Source organism: Anas acuta, chromosome 3, assembly GCF_963932015.1.
Source record: "Anas acuta chromosome 3, bAnaAcu1.1, whole genome shotgun sequence".
NCBI classification, from domain to species: Eukaryota; Metazoa; Chordata; class Aves; order Anseriformes; family Anatidae; genus Anas; species Anas acuta.
In genome coordinates this window covers 71,878,369-71,893,805 of record NC_088981.1, presented here as the reverse complement: position 1 = coordinate 71,893,805, position 15,437 = coordinate 71,878,369, and the positions used below count along the sequence as shown (strand labels likewise).

At 46.6% G+C, this 15,437-nt stretch overlaps 1 protein-coding gene across 9 annotated transcripts in view; it reads right to left on the bottom strand.

Moving 5' to 3' along the window:
* Window positions 1-15,437, bottom strand: part of BEND3 (BEN domain containing 3) — a 130,007-nt gene that overhangs the window by 10,566 nt on the left and 104,004 nt on the right. The window contains exon 1 of one of the 9 annotated variants that reach the window (XM_068677776.1): window positions 6,142-6,309. The exons of 3 other annotated variants lie outside the window; for them this stretch is intronic. Coding sequence is in view for 1 of the 6 variants with exons in the window: in XM_068677785.1 (XP_068533886.1) it covers window positions 15,211-15,369 (159 nt within the window). In the remaining 5 variants the exon portion in view is untranslated. Of the gene's footprint in view, window positions 1-94; window positions 722-5,976; window positions 6,113-6,141; window positions 6,310-13,274; window positions 15,370-15,437 lie in introns of those variants that run through there. 5 more of the 9 variants (XM_068677780.1, XM_068677774.1, XM_068677777.1 and 2 more) reach the window with 5 other exon arrangements.

The following is a 15,437-nucleotide window of genomic DNA, read 5'->3' as shown; positions in this document are numbered from 1 at the left end:
GTGTACTGGTAAACACAGAGCCAGAGGAACAGAACATAAAAGTGGGGGTGGGGGGAACAACACCAAATATTTAGGAGAGGATAGATAGAATTACCTTTTTCTTGTAACTATTACTACTGCTGCTATCCAAAAAAGGAAGGATGCTTTAGGAGAACACTTCTAAGAAAAAAGAAGCAAATTGGAGCGAGAAGATAAATGAGGCTCTGGACAATTTTTTTTTTTAAACTGCAAAAAAAAGTGAAAACTGAAGCAAAGCATGTACCCTGGTTAACTGTTAACTTTCTAAAGGACACAACACCGGGCAGGCCGGGCTATCCCCAACTCAGGTCAAATAATATGAAGTCAGAACGTTTTGTTCCATGTACTTGAAACGTGGTGCTATCACTTGAAGCTATTTTTTTTTTAATTTGAAAACTGCCAGAATGAAATTAAAAGCAGATAGTAAAAAAAGCGTCAGATTGGATGAATCCTGGTAATTCTGGACTTCATATTTCAGCTCTTGGGTGTCAAACAAAGCGTGAGCTCCAACCTCTTCCTTTTTGGGATCCCTAGTAACCTCTCTCCTATCTGTTTTCCTGTCTTCTGGGGTATTTGTAAGAACTTAGGTGTTAAGAGAAAATGAAGCACACATGCAGCAACCTGTGTTGAGAGTCAGGAGTCAGCTGCCCCCGTAGTTTCCTGCCACGTGGTCTCATCTGCTCCCCGTGCCAGGCATGGCTGCTCACCCCACCTCCACCGAGCAGTTTCAGCTCGATAAACTGACAGCAAATAATTCACTTCTTTTTCTGCCGGGTCACTTGTCTCCTAATTCAGAGAAGAAACGGGGCAGGCAAGCAGTCAGGGCTGGCTCCGAGCAGCATGGTCATGCTGGGACAGCGCTGGAGCAGCAGCACAGGCTCGATTCTTGTGAAACAGGGGCCTAACAGCAGTGAATACTATATAAACAATGCCATTCTTTTAAACCTAACATGCGACGAGCTTATTTGGAGGGGACTGATCTGATAGATAGCACTGTGCTCTCCTGTTCCGTGTTCAAGCTACTTCAGGTAAGTTAAACACGCATTAGTCTAACTCTAGCCACCAGTCCAGGCATTTGATTTGTGATCTTGAGACTTGCAGCAAGATCCAGAAATCCCACTGATCCACCAGCTGAACCTGAAGGTGTTTACAGCTTCTAGATACCAAGTTTCTGCCGAGACTGCTGCCCAAGGAGCTACTCTGCGTCTGGTCCACTGCCTGAGACCTAGCAGCCACTTCCAGAATGCGCTTGGTACTTCAGGACTCTCGCAGAGGACGGTCATACAACACATAGCTCCATGCTGCCAGTTCCAGAGCTTGGAATAACACTTTATAAAAAAGAGGTTTGGGAATGTTTAGGCTCCCCCATGCATTTAGTTCTAACGATTACCTTGCTGCTGCTGTTGCAAGTAGAGCAAAAAATGTGATCCGTGTGTCAAAAATGTGCCTCCTGAAATATGCATAGAAGCCTCAAGGATTTGAAACACTTAGGTAGAAAAGATTTATGAATAAGGGAGCAAACTGCAACTCAGGCTCCAAATGTATTTCAGACTCACGTCACCTAGCACGCTACAATGCACAATGTATAACACTACTTAAAAAGTAGCATAAAAGCTTACTTAGTTACTGATAGTAACTTAGTTCACTTAGGTATTGATAATTGATATAAAAGCAAATTGAATCCTAAGCCTATAATCCCATGACGGACATTCTCCTCCTCCTATTTATACTTAACAATTGCTAATTAGTTGGCCATGGAATATGATTTTCCTACTTGTCTTGTGAACAAAATGAAAAGGGAAAAGATCTCGCTGATAGTACAAGATCAAGGCAGCTCTCTGAGATCTCACTGATAATACAGGATCAAGGCAGTTCTCTGCCCTTGCAGTCATTCCTGGAGAAAGCCTGATTGATCACTTTTAATCTTTGACTTAAAAAACAAAACCAGAATGAAACAAGTACAGGAAAAATATTGTTCTCCTGTTTGTAACTCTTTACTTTACAAACACCCACATCCAATGTAGTCATTTCTGACAACTGGGAAAAAAAATGTAGTGTAAAAAACACGTAGGAAAGGATAAAAGGGCACAGATGCAATATGCAATTTTGATTTCATAACAAAATTAAAATGACTGTTAATTATCTTAGCTAATATGTACTCTAATGTAATACGAATTTCTGTTACCAGTTTTATAGAAGTTTTCTATTTCTAATTTTAAATGCTTGCAAAACATTGTTTGGTTCATTAGTGCATGGTAAATGTGTAGATGCTGCTTCTGGATCCCACTGACTATTTCAGTATCCCGTGTGGGTTGGAAGGAACATCTCTCTTTCTTCATTATATGTCATTATTGACAACAATTAACAACATAACAGTTTTTTTTAGACATTGTGTATTGTGGGCCGTTTATTCCTTTTATTGCCTCATGGTGGTACATTGCTTCACACACAAAACTCACAGGCGTTTCTGAGAAGTGTTCTACTTGAGTTTTGTTTGCATCTGAAGATGTGAATTGTTGCTTACACTTTGGCCAAAAGATCTGACACATCTGTGTTTGCTGGTAACATTAGGAATGTGTTTAAAGCCCATGTGGAATACACTGCTCAATTTCTTTGCTTTCGGCATGCAGTGAAAGGCAGAGCATGCCTCTGAACAGGCAGGTAGCCTGGTAAAGTTGAATAAAGGATGCGAATGCCAAAAAGGCTGATAGTCTAAGGAGATAACACTGGCTACATTTACCAGATCAGTACGCTGAAATGCTGGTAATTTGCTTTGTTATTTGACAGAAAAGAAAGAAAATAAAAGTAGCTCCTTCTCTTGCACATGCCTCCCTGTAACACAGCTTTATCACCAGATAACAGCGCTCCGTAATTACGTTGTGGTTTACCTAAAGCCACCCAGCACTGCTGTGTGCATGCTCATCTTTTGCAAGGGACGGCGATTACTCATGAGACAGCAAAGAGCCTGAGGTCCCGCTCCCTGCCTCTGGGTTTCTGCCCGCACTTCACATGAAGCACGTGTTGGGGAAAACAGTTCAGAACCTCACAACCCCAAAACAAAGACGCAGACAGACTGGAGAGCAGCCAAAGGCAGGCCACAAAGCTGATCAAAGGGCTGAACACCTGCCCCACGAGGAAAGACTGAAGTTTTAGTTTTATCTGCAGGAGGCTCGAGGGGGACTCATCACAGCTTTCTAGTAAAGGGTGGCTACGAAGAGGCTGGAGGACTGTCCCTCACAACGTCTCAGAAGAACGACCCCAGCCCACCTCACTGAAATAACAAGACCAAGCACCTCCAGCCCTTCCAGTCCCAGCCGTCCAAACTGCCTTTTCTTTCTGCTGCATCGTGGGACCAAACCTGAACAACCAAAAATTCTGGGGCTGGCCTGGGAGCCCAGTCAGTCAGAGCTCCTACTTCCTACCCGCAGCACTGGGTTCGGTAATGTCAGCATTACAATTATTCTTTGGGTACGTTTGATTCCTTCAATTTCTAAAAAAACAATGCCACCCAAATTCAATTTAACAGAATCACACATGAATGCAACTCCAAAAATCGAGCCCTCAAATGTACTTATTAGAGGCAATGTCTGCTTCCTGCTCAGAGGGTCAGTGACTTGACCAGAAATCTTGCAGAATATTGACAAGGCCTTCTCAAACACAACAAAACTTTTCCTTTTTTTTTTTTTTCTGAGCTTTCTGGTATTTTCATTAATGTTTTTATTTCCTTTCTGAATATCCTCCTGTTGCTGAAAACCTCACCAGCACCCTCATTTTCCTGAAGAAGTTCAGAATAAGTAACTAGAAAAGGTCCCTGTCAGCGCACTACTACCTGAAACACTTACTGATGTTCACTTACTGATGTCAGGTTACACCTAAAGCTACTGCAACAAACAGATTAGAAAAAAAAAAAAAAAAAAAAAAAGAAATCTGTATTGTTCACTCTGAACGTCTGACTGTGCTTTGTATGCATGCAGTCAGGTCTCCTTGTAAATTATGACTTTTTTCTGAAAAGGAATTTTGAAAAAGCATGGGAAGTCACTTGAACATATAGCAGGTTGAAGATGCAACTCTGACACCTGAAACTGAGTCAGCTAAAAAACATATACCATGTGATTTCAAGTAGTCCACTCATCTTAAAGAAAGTATGAAGTAAGAATGTTGCTTCAGTTACCTGATCAAAGGGCAAAACGCACGCAGAGAATATAAAGAATACTTAGAGCAGATGGTTTCTGTTCTGTCAATGTTGCGATAGTAAGGGTGCTGATAGTGACCCCAAAATGAGTATTTTCAATAAAATTTGTTCTTGATATCCTATGCTTACAGGGGAAACACTAAGTACCTTAGAAAACAATATTCCAGCATTACAATCATATTGCAACTAAAAATGCACCCACAACAAGTTTTAAAACCATTAGAAAAGATCTGTACAAGAAGCAGCAGCTGCTGCTGGAAGCTTTACCCTTACAGACAATAAAATCCCTATACTTAACATAGTTTGAGAGCCTCCTTTGCTGCCCAGTGGAGGAGGATGGGAAGCCTTGGGTCTCCACTGAAGCCAATCTGCAACGACAGCACTTTGCCAACAGGGCAACGTTGTGCTGGTACAGGGCATGCTCTCGGATTGGGGCTTTTTTTGTGCTTCATTTTAAACTCTGTGTTCAGATGCAGTTTAAAATGATAATAACAGAAGCAGCGCACAGTTTTCCTATGCAATGCCTGCAGATGGTATGTTCCCCTCGTCTCCCCTATACTTTTTGTAATGCCAACCTCAGTGGTCGGCGCAGCGCTAACCCAGGTTATTTCCAGCATGAACACACGGTTTGGTTAAAGATTCTCTTTTAGATCTGCGCGAAGCAGCCCGTTTTCCTCAGCACCTCTTATCCTCATGTTTTACTTCAGCATACCGCTCTATCCAACCCCCAAACGCTTCAACCCCCCCCCTTAAGATGTGAATAAAGTTAGCAAGCCGTTTTTATGCACTGGCTTGACTCAAGCCACGAAAACACCTGGTAAAACAGATAGATAGATAGATAGATAGATAGATAGATAGATAGATAGATAGATAAAATAATCACACTGCGTGGCTGTCTGATGCTGGGGGGGGTTTAAAGGAGGAGGGGGGGGTTAATGAGGGTATGATTAATGAGGGGGGAGCTTAACAGGAGAGCGTTGTTTCGTGAGGGGGTGATTGATTTATAAGGGGGTTGTTTTGTGAGGAGGTGTTTTGTGAGGGGGCGATTTATGAGGGGTGATTGGTGAGGGGGCATTTAGTGAGGGGGTGCTTAATGACGGGGTATTCGAGAGGGGGCGCGTTTAATGAGGGGATATTTAATGAGGGGATATTTGATGAGGGGCTATTTGAGGAGGGGCTATTTGAGGAGGGGGTGCTTAACGGAGGGGCGCTGCTTTGTGAGGGGGTGCCCCTGAGGGGGGGCCGTTTGCCGGGGGCCGTTTAACGGCCGGCCGCGGCTGCCACGTGGTCGCGCGCGAGGCGCGGTGAGGCGCGGCCCCGCCCCGAGGCGGGGGCTGCGGCCGGGGCCGCCCCGCACGCGGCGGCCGGGGCCGGGGCCGGGGCCGGGGCCGCTTCCGCGGTCGGAGCCGCGCTCGGCGGGTGGCGGCGCTTCCGGTCCGGGCGCCCCGCGCGGGGCGGGCGCGTCCATGCGGCCGGTGCGGTGGGGGGGGGGGGCGGGGGGGAGTGCGGTGAGGCGGAGCGCCCCGCGCTGTCTCTTTGTATCCCCCCCCCGCAGATGGAGGCGCCCCGCGGCCTCGCGGCGCTATGGCAACGGTGCGGGCGGCGAACAAAGGGCCCGCACCGGGAGGGTGGGGGGGGGGGGTTAAAGGGGAGGGGGTGCGCGCGGCCGTGCGGTGAGGTGTGTGAGGGGGGGGGGGGGCTGTGCGCGCTCCCGCTGCCTCCCGCCCCCCCTCCGCCTCCTCCACCCGGGGCCGTGCGGGACTTACCTCAGCGCGGCGCGGCGTGGCGTGGGGGCGGCTGGAGCAGGTCCCGCTGCTGGAGCGCCCGCCTCGCTCCCCGACCCGGCACCCCCCCCCCTCACACACACACACCCCCACACACACACCCCCGCACCCCCCCCCCTCACCTCACCCCCTCACCCCCACGCGCACCCGCGGGCCCCCCAGCCCCCCGCCCGGCTCCCCCTTTGTGTGCGAGGGTCCGCGCGCTGCGCTCTCGCGTGACGTGACGGGACCGTGTGTCATTTCCGCACAAGGACACCGGGCCCCGAGCCGCCGCGGCCAGCGCCACCCGCCGCCCCGGGGCAGGGGCCGAGGGGGAGGGGCGCGCCGATATCACCCCCCCCCCCCCGCTCCCGGGCACACGCACACCTTCCTCAGCACCCCCCCCCCCTCGCCACACAGCTCCCCTCAGGCGGGGACGCGCAGGGAGACCCCGCGTGCGCGCCCCCGCCGCCGTGGGGGGGGTGTGGAGGGAGGGGGGGGCTCGCCCACGCGCGAGCACGTGGCCCCCGCGCGGCCGTTGGGCGGCCGTTGGGCGGCCGTTAGCCCGCGCTGCCGCCGCCGCCTCACGGCGTGACGGGACCGCCCCACCGCCGCGCGTTTTCCACGCACTCCCGGTTTAAAAATATAAAATAATAAAGATCCACGGTTCAAAATAAATAAATAAATGGAAATCCACGTGTTTCTGTGAAGTCCTGTTGCGCGCTTCGCGTGGTGTGTCGGCACTGACAGCTCCTTGTGGCAGGGCTCCCCGCACAACCATTAAAATACCTCATTTTTTTTGTTTTTTTTTGGTAAAATCACGCAGCTTGCCTTGTAATCGCCTCACCTTCTCCACAGCCCGGGCTAAAGGGGGTACTTTACTAAATAAATAGCCAAGGGTGGGTCCTGCCGTGAAGGATTCCAGCATAAAAACCACTCAGTGGGTTCACAAGGCAAGTAAACGTGTAGGCAAAACACCTTTGCTATGAACTTCACAGGTAAAGCTTTTGTTACCTGTGACACCACATTTCACTCTAACAAACCAACTTTTATTTTTTTTATTCTTCTAGTAGGGGCACATATAAAACACACAAGTCAAGCAACTGAGAAGTAACTTTCCAGGAAAAAAAAAAAAAAATCTCAGATAAATCTGCTGCCCCCGTTCAGCACTAGATATTTCCAGTTTCCTTCAGACTGAGCAATACAAGGAGTGGCTCTAAAAAACGTTTCAGGTTTTAGGTGTTTCCGTCAGAAACGGCTCTCTAAAACTTCATTCTCCCATTTATGCAGCTCTTCTTCTAAATTTGGAATTTCAGGCTCTTGGCATATTCGCAGTGTCATTCTCCGTGAATAATCCCACCAGACAATAGTTTGTTGATCTTAACTTTGGCTGCTCTTTTTATTATTGTTATTAATAGCCAACTGTTTTGAAGGAGCCCTTACAAGCGGGAACTACCAGCTTTAAAACTACTCTGATGGATCGCTTGGGTGAAGGATACATTTTGGTACCAAGACGAGCAATTCTTTTACTCCTTAGAGATAAAGAGCACTTCCCAGGAACTTTTCAGAGTCTGTTAGCACTACGAAGCTTACGGTACGATTTGCCCTCTGCCTTTATCATAAAGCTAACCGAAGGTTTACTTAAAGGGTATAATGTTCTAACACCTGGCCCAGCTGCTAAGTAGCGCTGCATCCCAGTTGGATTTTACTCAAATCCTTTACTTAGTGGGATTAAGCAAAGGCAACCGTAAGGCCAGAGCATGCCGACCGAATCCCAAACTCAATTTCAGAGCCCTTGAGAAAATACGTGCCAGTTTGAACTCTGCCTCATTTCTGCTCTATAGTGCTGGCCCCAGGCATTGCAGCTACTAGGGACCCAAGCCCAGGAGGAGACCTGAAGGGCCTCAGCTAAGCATAAAGAAACACGAGCATATTGTTGCGATAACAGCATTCACTGAAAAGGGAGCGAGTCAAGTTGTCTCCAGGCAATGCAGGTAGCGAGCTTAGATTGTCTTCCCAGCCAGACAACTCCCATTTTCTTCACCATTTGAACTCGTGCTGCACAGCTCGTTCACTCAAATGTTCATTTTCCTCCCTTCGTGCCTTTGGCTCAAAAGCCACTCCGTGACACTGCAGCAATCTCTGGAAAATTCCAGGTCACCGAGGCGAGCAGCTCCGGTGCTCCAACAGGAGAACTTGCTGGGAGGAAATCACCATTGCTCTGAGTGCAAACAATGGGACATTTCTCACCCCACCAAACTGCAAGGAGACTTCAGCCATCAACACCACCACCAATGTGAAAGCAGTGCCTGCAGCACTGAGTAGGCAGGGATGCGGCATGCGATGTTGAGAGCACTTCCAACCCCAGTTTTGGCAGTCTGTACGTACCGCTACGGTACCAGGATGCCGTCTGTCACTTTTCTCTGCCACACACCTTGAAACCAAGCCAGCCTGCAGCCAGACCCCAGAGCCGTGGAGCCGGCGAGGAGAGAGGAAGAGAAGCAGCCCTCCTGTGTGCAGAGCCAGCACTCCGCAAACCATTGTACGCATCTCACACCAAGCCCCTCATGGGAAAACAAGTCCCTTGTGCAGTGGGATGAGCCCCCACCAGCAACCAGGCGTCTGTCTGCCTGACTCGTGGTGCTCCCTGCGTTGCCAGCCCCCCTGCTGCGTGCAGCAGGCGCAGGGGGAGCCCCCTCCCGCAAGGTCTGCAGCTCAAAGTTATAAAAACATGAAATATTTAATGGCAAATATGCCAACAGTGTGTATCACTGGATCAATGTCACATACCTCAGTACTTTTCACTACCTGTCAGGCTGAAAGGACATGTCTGGGCGCATTACACAGTCACATTTAGAGCCTTCGCGGGCCCACGGGCAGCAACACCGAGCAGGTAACGCGCTGTGGGCAGCACCCACACACTGCTGGAACCCAGGCAGAGGAGAGCAGCACCGGGCACCTGAGCTTCGTCTCGTGGTTTCAACCTTCCCGAAGCAGTGCTGGAGGGTCGTGCCAGCAACACGCTGCACTGCTTGGGAAACACTGGTCTGGAGTGCCAGGTAATCACATTGTGGGGGATTTCTTCTCAGAAACAAAGTTGTGACATGAGATTTTCATCTATTTTTTTATTTATTTAATAACGACACTGCACCTTGTTCTTAGGCACAATGGTAACTGCTGTTGGAAACTTTTCAACACTGCTATTTAGTAAAGACTTTACAAAGACAGGCAAGGAACATCGTAATTGCATCGCTTGCTGAATACCAAGGGTATCAAAGCAGAGGATCCACGCGGCATCTTTGGATTTGAAAAATAAGCCAGTTCAAAGCACATGCGGGCTGTAAGCCTTACGCTTGGAGATTAGCTGACAGATAAAAAAAAAAAAAAAAGTTTTGATGAAGTGAACACTCATTATAAGGGAAAAAAAAAAAAACACACAACTTTCCAGCCTGAAGTACCACCAGGGCACACTGGCAAGATGGCAAATATGTAACAGTTGAGCACCAGAGGAAAGAGAATTTGAGATAAAAGCTTAAAATAAAAATCATATCAAAGCTGCAATGGAAGATGGAGTAGGACAGGAATGTAACAGAGCTTCAAGAATGGAGTAGCTGACCCAGTGAGCAATCTACACTCTCCTCCTGTGCTGCAGCAGTTTACTTATACATCAGCTGCATCCATAGCTGTTAAAAAACTGACAAGTCTGAGCAATTTCACTCTTGGAAACATAAGCCTCTTTTAATCTCTTGGCAATGAAATCGGAGTTCTCTTTAGGTTAGTTCAGCCAAGAGCTGTGTGCCACTGCATGCTATCTCACAGCTCTGCATTTAAAAAGAAGTAACGCTGACTGAATGCACAGTCATTGTGTTATCTCCGCCATGACCAACCCCGAAGGATCAAACATTTATCCCACGAAGGTCTGCTCTTCTAAACTCTGTGTTAATTACAAAATAGCTCAGTGCAGCCTGAGAAAACCTTTCTCTCAAAGATGTTCGCATTAAGTAAGTTCTCTCAGAGATGGCCACATCTCCCAAGCAAGTGTGAACCGTACGTTCTTGTGAACTTCGCCCTCAGATCCACATCCTGCCCATTGCTTAGAGAAACGTGTTAGCCCTGTTGCATCGTCTCCTGCTTCACTGAGATATCTAAATTCAAATATTTGTGACAATATTTAAAAAATAATTATAACTTGCTAAGCAGTGTAGAAAACTGGGTTTCTTTAGGAATCAGCTGGCTGATTTGCTATTTTTTTTCCTCGTTATTAAATACTTCTCTTTTTAAATGGAAGTAGCAGTGGTCAGGTTGTAGAAATCTCTGTGGAAGGAATCCTCTTTGTCTCTTTTCTCTTTTCCTTCTTTACCCTCATTACTACCGGAGAGCTACTCCTGAACCTTGCTCTTCAGGTGGACAGGAACATTTCCTTCTGAATTTGCATTAATGTGCATTTCTGGTTCCTGGCTACTAGATGTGTTAACCCAAATTACCGTACTGCCTTGGAGAACAGTCATGTGTTTACAAAGTGAGTGCATTTTATACAACAATAAAGAAATTTGCCTTTTAAATTGGAAAATTTAATCTGAACTGCTTTTTTTTTTTTTCTCCTCTAAAAATTGTAGGTGTGGGGACCTGCATTTACAAGAACTGAAAAACATGCCACGTGCTTAATGGCTATTACTACAATAAAACGAGATCAAAAGCGATTGCTTTTCATTAAAAAATTATGTAAGAAATATTTCCATTCATCGCTAACGTGACTTTTAGCAGCACCAGCCTTTAAGAAACACTAGACATTTAAACCTCATTTATTTTCCTGCAAAGATAGCTTATCTTAGCATAAGTACATCTAAAAGCCATTTCCAGCACCTGAGCAGAGATAGGGATATTCATAGTTACTGCAAATTGAGATGAAATTTTAACAAATTAACTTCCATGGGTTGACAAAAGCAAGAAAATTGTTTTATTAAGAATAAGTCTTACTAACGCAGACATTTTTCCTTTACTGTTCTCCTGCTAAACCCGTGGGTTTTTTGTTTTTTTGCTTTTTTATTTTTATTTTATTATTATGTTGGTGCCGAAAATAATGATGCAAGCAACTAAGTGTAATTGTACAAAATTATTGCCAGTGATTTGCATATGAAACACACACCTTTTACTGCCTCTAGTTAGCATTGTTCAACGAGGTTATAAATAGTACAGCTCCAATGCTGCGAACAGAAAACAGTTTTCAGTGGGCGCATGCTATGAATGAAGAAGTGTTCAGACACAATGTGCGAGTTGGAGAGCTTTCATCCAAAGTAGCCAAGAGGGAAAAATGCTTTATTTCCTCATCATGCCCTGTTTCGGAGAAGCCGGTCACATCGCACTCATCTGCAGAGAGTGAAGCTTTTTGAAACGAGGTTTTACGTTCTCGGGGAGGGGAAAAAAAATTAATCTGTTGGCAGTTGCTTTAGATTTTACTGGTTGCTTCCAGATAACACTTCCTTTTTATAATCTGACCTTTAATAACTGCTAAAATATGACCACCGCAGTTGATGCGAGTCATTTGGTGTAAAGGTCAAAAGCATTAAAAAAATAATACTGGTTTTGGTGCAAGCAAAATACTCGGTTTTGTGTACAATTTTAAAACTAACCAATTTGCCCAATGTTTCAACACAAAGCAGAGAATTTTCAGCCCTTGCTGTTTGGGGGAAGGATGAAGGGAGGGAGACGAAGCGAGACAGGCTACAGGAGAACGTTTTGAAGCAAGATCTTTATTTTTATTTTTGCTGCAGCATTGTGCTTGTCCTGTATAATCACAGATAGGACAACGTAGCTCCCGAGTGGGTTTTCCAAAAACGCTGCAGAGTGGCAGGCTCCCACACACGGGGGAGCCAGAGCACGCCTCTGGCTGGCCATGCGCTGAGCCCGGAGGGGTGGGCAGGGGGCGCGGGTTGGAGGAAAGCGGGCTTACCCTAAAAGAGAAGCCTGCGAATGCTAATTGTGTACTTAATTAATGCGTTTCTAGAGATTGGTTTTTGAAAGGAAGAAAACGGGATTTAATGTAACGGCAACCAAAATGCATGGCTTTGGGAAGTGGAAATATTCTTTCCTTTGAGCTGCTTTGAGACTGAAAAGCTTTAGTACTTCATCATTAAGACAATATACAGGTAAAAGGACTTTGAAGACTATGAAGAATAAAGAAAAAAAAAAGCTAGGACAGGCTGCGTGGGGGACCTGTGGGAGCAAAATCCCTGAAAGTTTCCAAGGCTGGATTTGGTGTTGGCAGCAAACTCGCTCTGAATAGATTTGACTAGATGACCTTTTGCAGCTCTTTCCAGCCAAAATTTCTATGCTCCCATGGAGCTGGAAAAACTAGGCTGGCAGTTGAGCAGCTTTCCACGAGACACCTATGAGCCAGCCTTCCCAGCCTGCAGCTGTGCTCTGCGCAGATGAATTCGGTTTGGTTTAATGGCCTGGGACCTCACATGCCCGTGACGGTCCAGCAATACAATACCTCGGATGAAGTTCAGAGGAGCAGCTGACGGGTACTTCTGGGTGAGCTGCCTGCGTTTTGGCTTGGCCTACTGGTGGCAGTAAGGAAAAGCAGACATGAAAATTTGGTGCAATTTCCCGTGCCAAAGGCCTTCCGAAATGCAGGGGCATGGAAAAGAAATGGCTTTCATCCATAACTCTGCTGAAAAACAACCACCCCGCTCCCCAAAGCCTTTAATCAACGTACACTCTGACAGCTCTTGGTGATTAGAGAACAAAAAAGGCGTAAGACATTCAAATAGGTTATTGGTTGTTGGTTTTTGGCAATCCAAGCATGTGGATGACAATTTTATCATATATTATACAGTATCTGTATTAAAATGGGTATGATTCAGATGAGGTGCTCTGGCATGTCAGCATTTGGAACAGAAAAGCCAGGTCTTAAACAAGGAGCCTGGGTTTCCTAAGAAAGGGCACCTCCATGTGCTGGTACAGAGCACCTGAAACATGCTCTTGCTCTCCATCCTCTTCTACTTTCCCAGGACAGCTGAAGAAAACATAGCTTCTGCCACTGAGATGACTGAAACAAGCGAATTCTTTCTTCAACCACACCCCAGACCCCAGTTTGACAATACCACGCTTGTATTTTACCTGGAGGTAACAACACAACTAAAATTTCTCAATGATTACAGATAAATTTCTTGACTATACAATCACTTAATAGTATTGGCATGGTACAACTCAGTTTGATTTCTTTTTAAGTTAATGTTATGGAATAGTTTAAGTGCAATCAGAACTTTCTGATGATATAAATACAAAACAAGCTGTCATTATTTTTGCTGATTTGTCTTTATTAGTAAAAAGTACAAATAAAAAAAGTGTACTTTCATGAAAAAAATAAACCAGGTGTACAGAGTTTTTTGCATATGTTTGATATTCCTTTCACATAACTGAGGAGAGATGGCTCAGAATATCTCCAGCCAGACCCAAGCCCCTTGCAGCCGTAAATTATGATGAAGCATTCAGTGTAGGTATGAGATAAAGATAACGTATGGCTCATTCTATCCTTAATGAGTGAAAATCAGATCAAAAAAAGCTGCCTGAAATATGACTGGGGTTGGATTTAAATATTTCCTTGCAAGCCCACTGACGATGTAAGCTAACCATTTACATTTTCACCTGTGAAGATCCCTGAAGTTTTGCTCAGGCAGATGCCTGTGACTACCATCGCCTGGGTGCTTCTCTGCTGCCTCCAGGCAGAGGTGAGAAGAGAGGCAAGAAAAAGAAAATGCAAGCAAGAAGGGGTCTGGTGCTGAAGACATTCTCCAAAATAAAGCAAGTCCTGAGTTTTGGACACTGCTGCCATACAATGACTGTCTCGAGTGTCCTTATTATACATGTAATGCTACAGTATAATACAGACATCATTTACACAGAACATTATGTACATCATGCAGGAGCGGTGCTCAGAACATCTTTAGAGGCTACAGTTTGTATTTATATTGTGCATTCGGTGGAATGCAGCGCGCCGGCCTGTGATAAATAAGCTGTGTGACAGAGGGGGGAGGAGTGCAGGGGGAGGAGGGAGGAGAGAATTCAACAGAAATAACTCCACTTAGTGTTTGAGTGAACGATGTAATGAAATCTGTTTGCTGTGCTAGCTGTCTCCAGATCGGGCTGTAATTACACCACAGAAGGAAGAAAGGTAGCTGAGTCTCAATCTAGATCATTTATGTAAACTCAGCCTTCTTGTCAACGACGTTCTCGGATTGCATGCATGCAAACCACAAAAATCATCTCCGATGAACAAAACAGAGACAGTCTCGCATTGCAGGCTCCTGATACACCTTATAAGCTTTCTGCAGCTGGACTGGAGAATTGAACACACCGAGGTTCAGAACTTCTCCAGCGTTTTCTCCATTTTATTCGGAGTGGTGAAAGACTGAACATCCCTCGCCCCTTTCTGCCAAAAGCTGACATTTAGCCCTAGAAATTAGCATTTATTTGGCTTAAATCAACGAAAGTGTGGCAAATCCAGGAAACTGCTTTGTGTAAGCTTGTGCTGCAACAAACTTCTTGATGCCAGGGAAGGATATCCCTTCCCCTAGAAGGGTGGGAAGACCTCAGCTCTTTGACCCAGCGCAGCACATTTTGTATGCACGGTCTAAAAACCAGGCGGTCGCTTCCCTTAACAGAGCCAAATTAATATTTGATTAAATATTTTAAAGCTCCTACTTACCATGCTGGACACATTTTCTCAGCCAGTTTCTCCAACAGGGACGGTGTTAAGCACGGGGTGATTTTACACACGAATACATAAAAAACAGCGTGGGGAGACACGGCCGGCCGCACGCAGGCAGATAAAGGATCTTCCCCCCGATAATTCCCCTTCGTGGTGACAAACCGGGGGCACGCCGGCTCCCGGCGGCACCTGCCTCCTCCCTCCCCACCTCCACCCCAGCCTCCCCGGGCAGGAAAACCGCCGGCCTCCACCCTGGCGCCGTCCCCGCCGGTGCCCAATCAATAGGCACTGATTTCCTGTCCATTTGCCGAGGTCACGCGAACGGGCCTCATTAATTATTGCTGCCTCGAGTGCGCTTCTGGCACAACGAGTGAAAACAAAAAAATACAGGTTGACCTTTTTTTTTTTTTCTTTCACTTCCATCCCTTTTTTTTTTCTCTTTTTTCTTTCTCTCTCCCCTCCCGCCCCCCCCAAATGTTGTTCGGTGCAGAGGCCGGGGCTGGGTGCCCCCAGCGGCGGTGGCATCAGGAGAACCTGGTGACGGCGTAGACGATGTTGGCCAAGGCCGCCCTGGCCTCCGAGGGAGGGAAGCTCTCGAGGGCCGCCAGCGCTCGGTTTCCGTGGCGACGGCACAGGTCGATGGCAGAAGTCACACCTTTGCCAGCCTTGATGGCTTCTTGCAGCTGTGGGGAGACACAGGCGGGGCGGGATGGGATTTGGCAGCACCGGCGCTGCTCCTGCCACCCTTCCA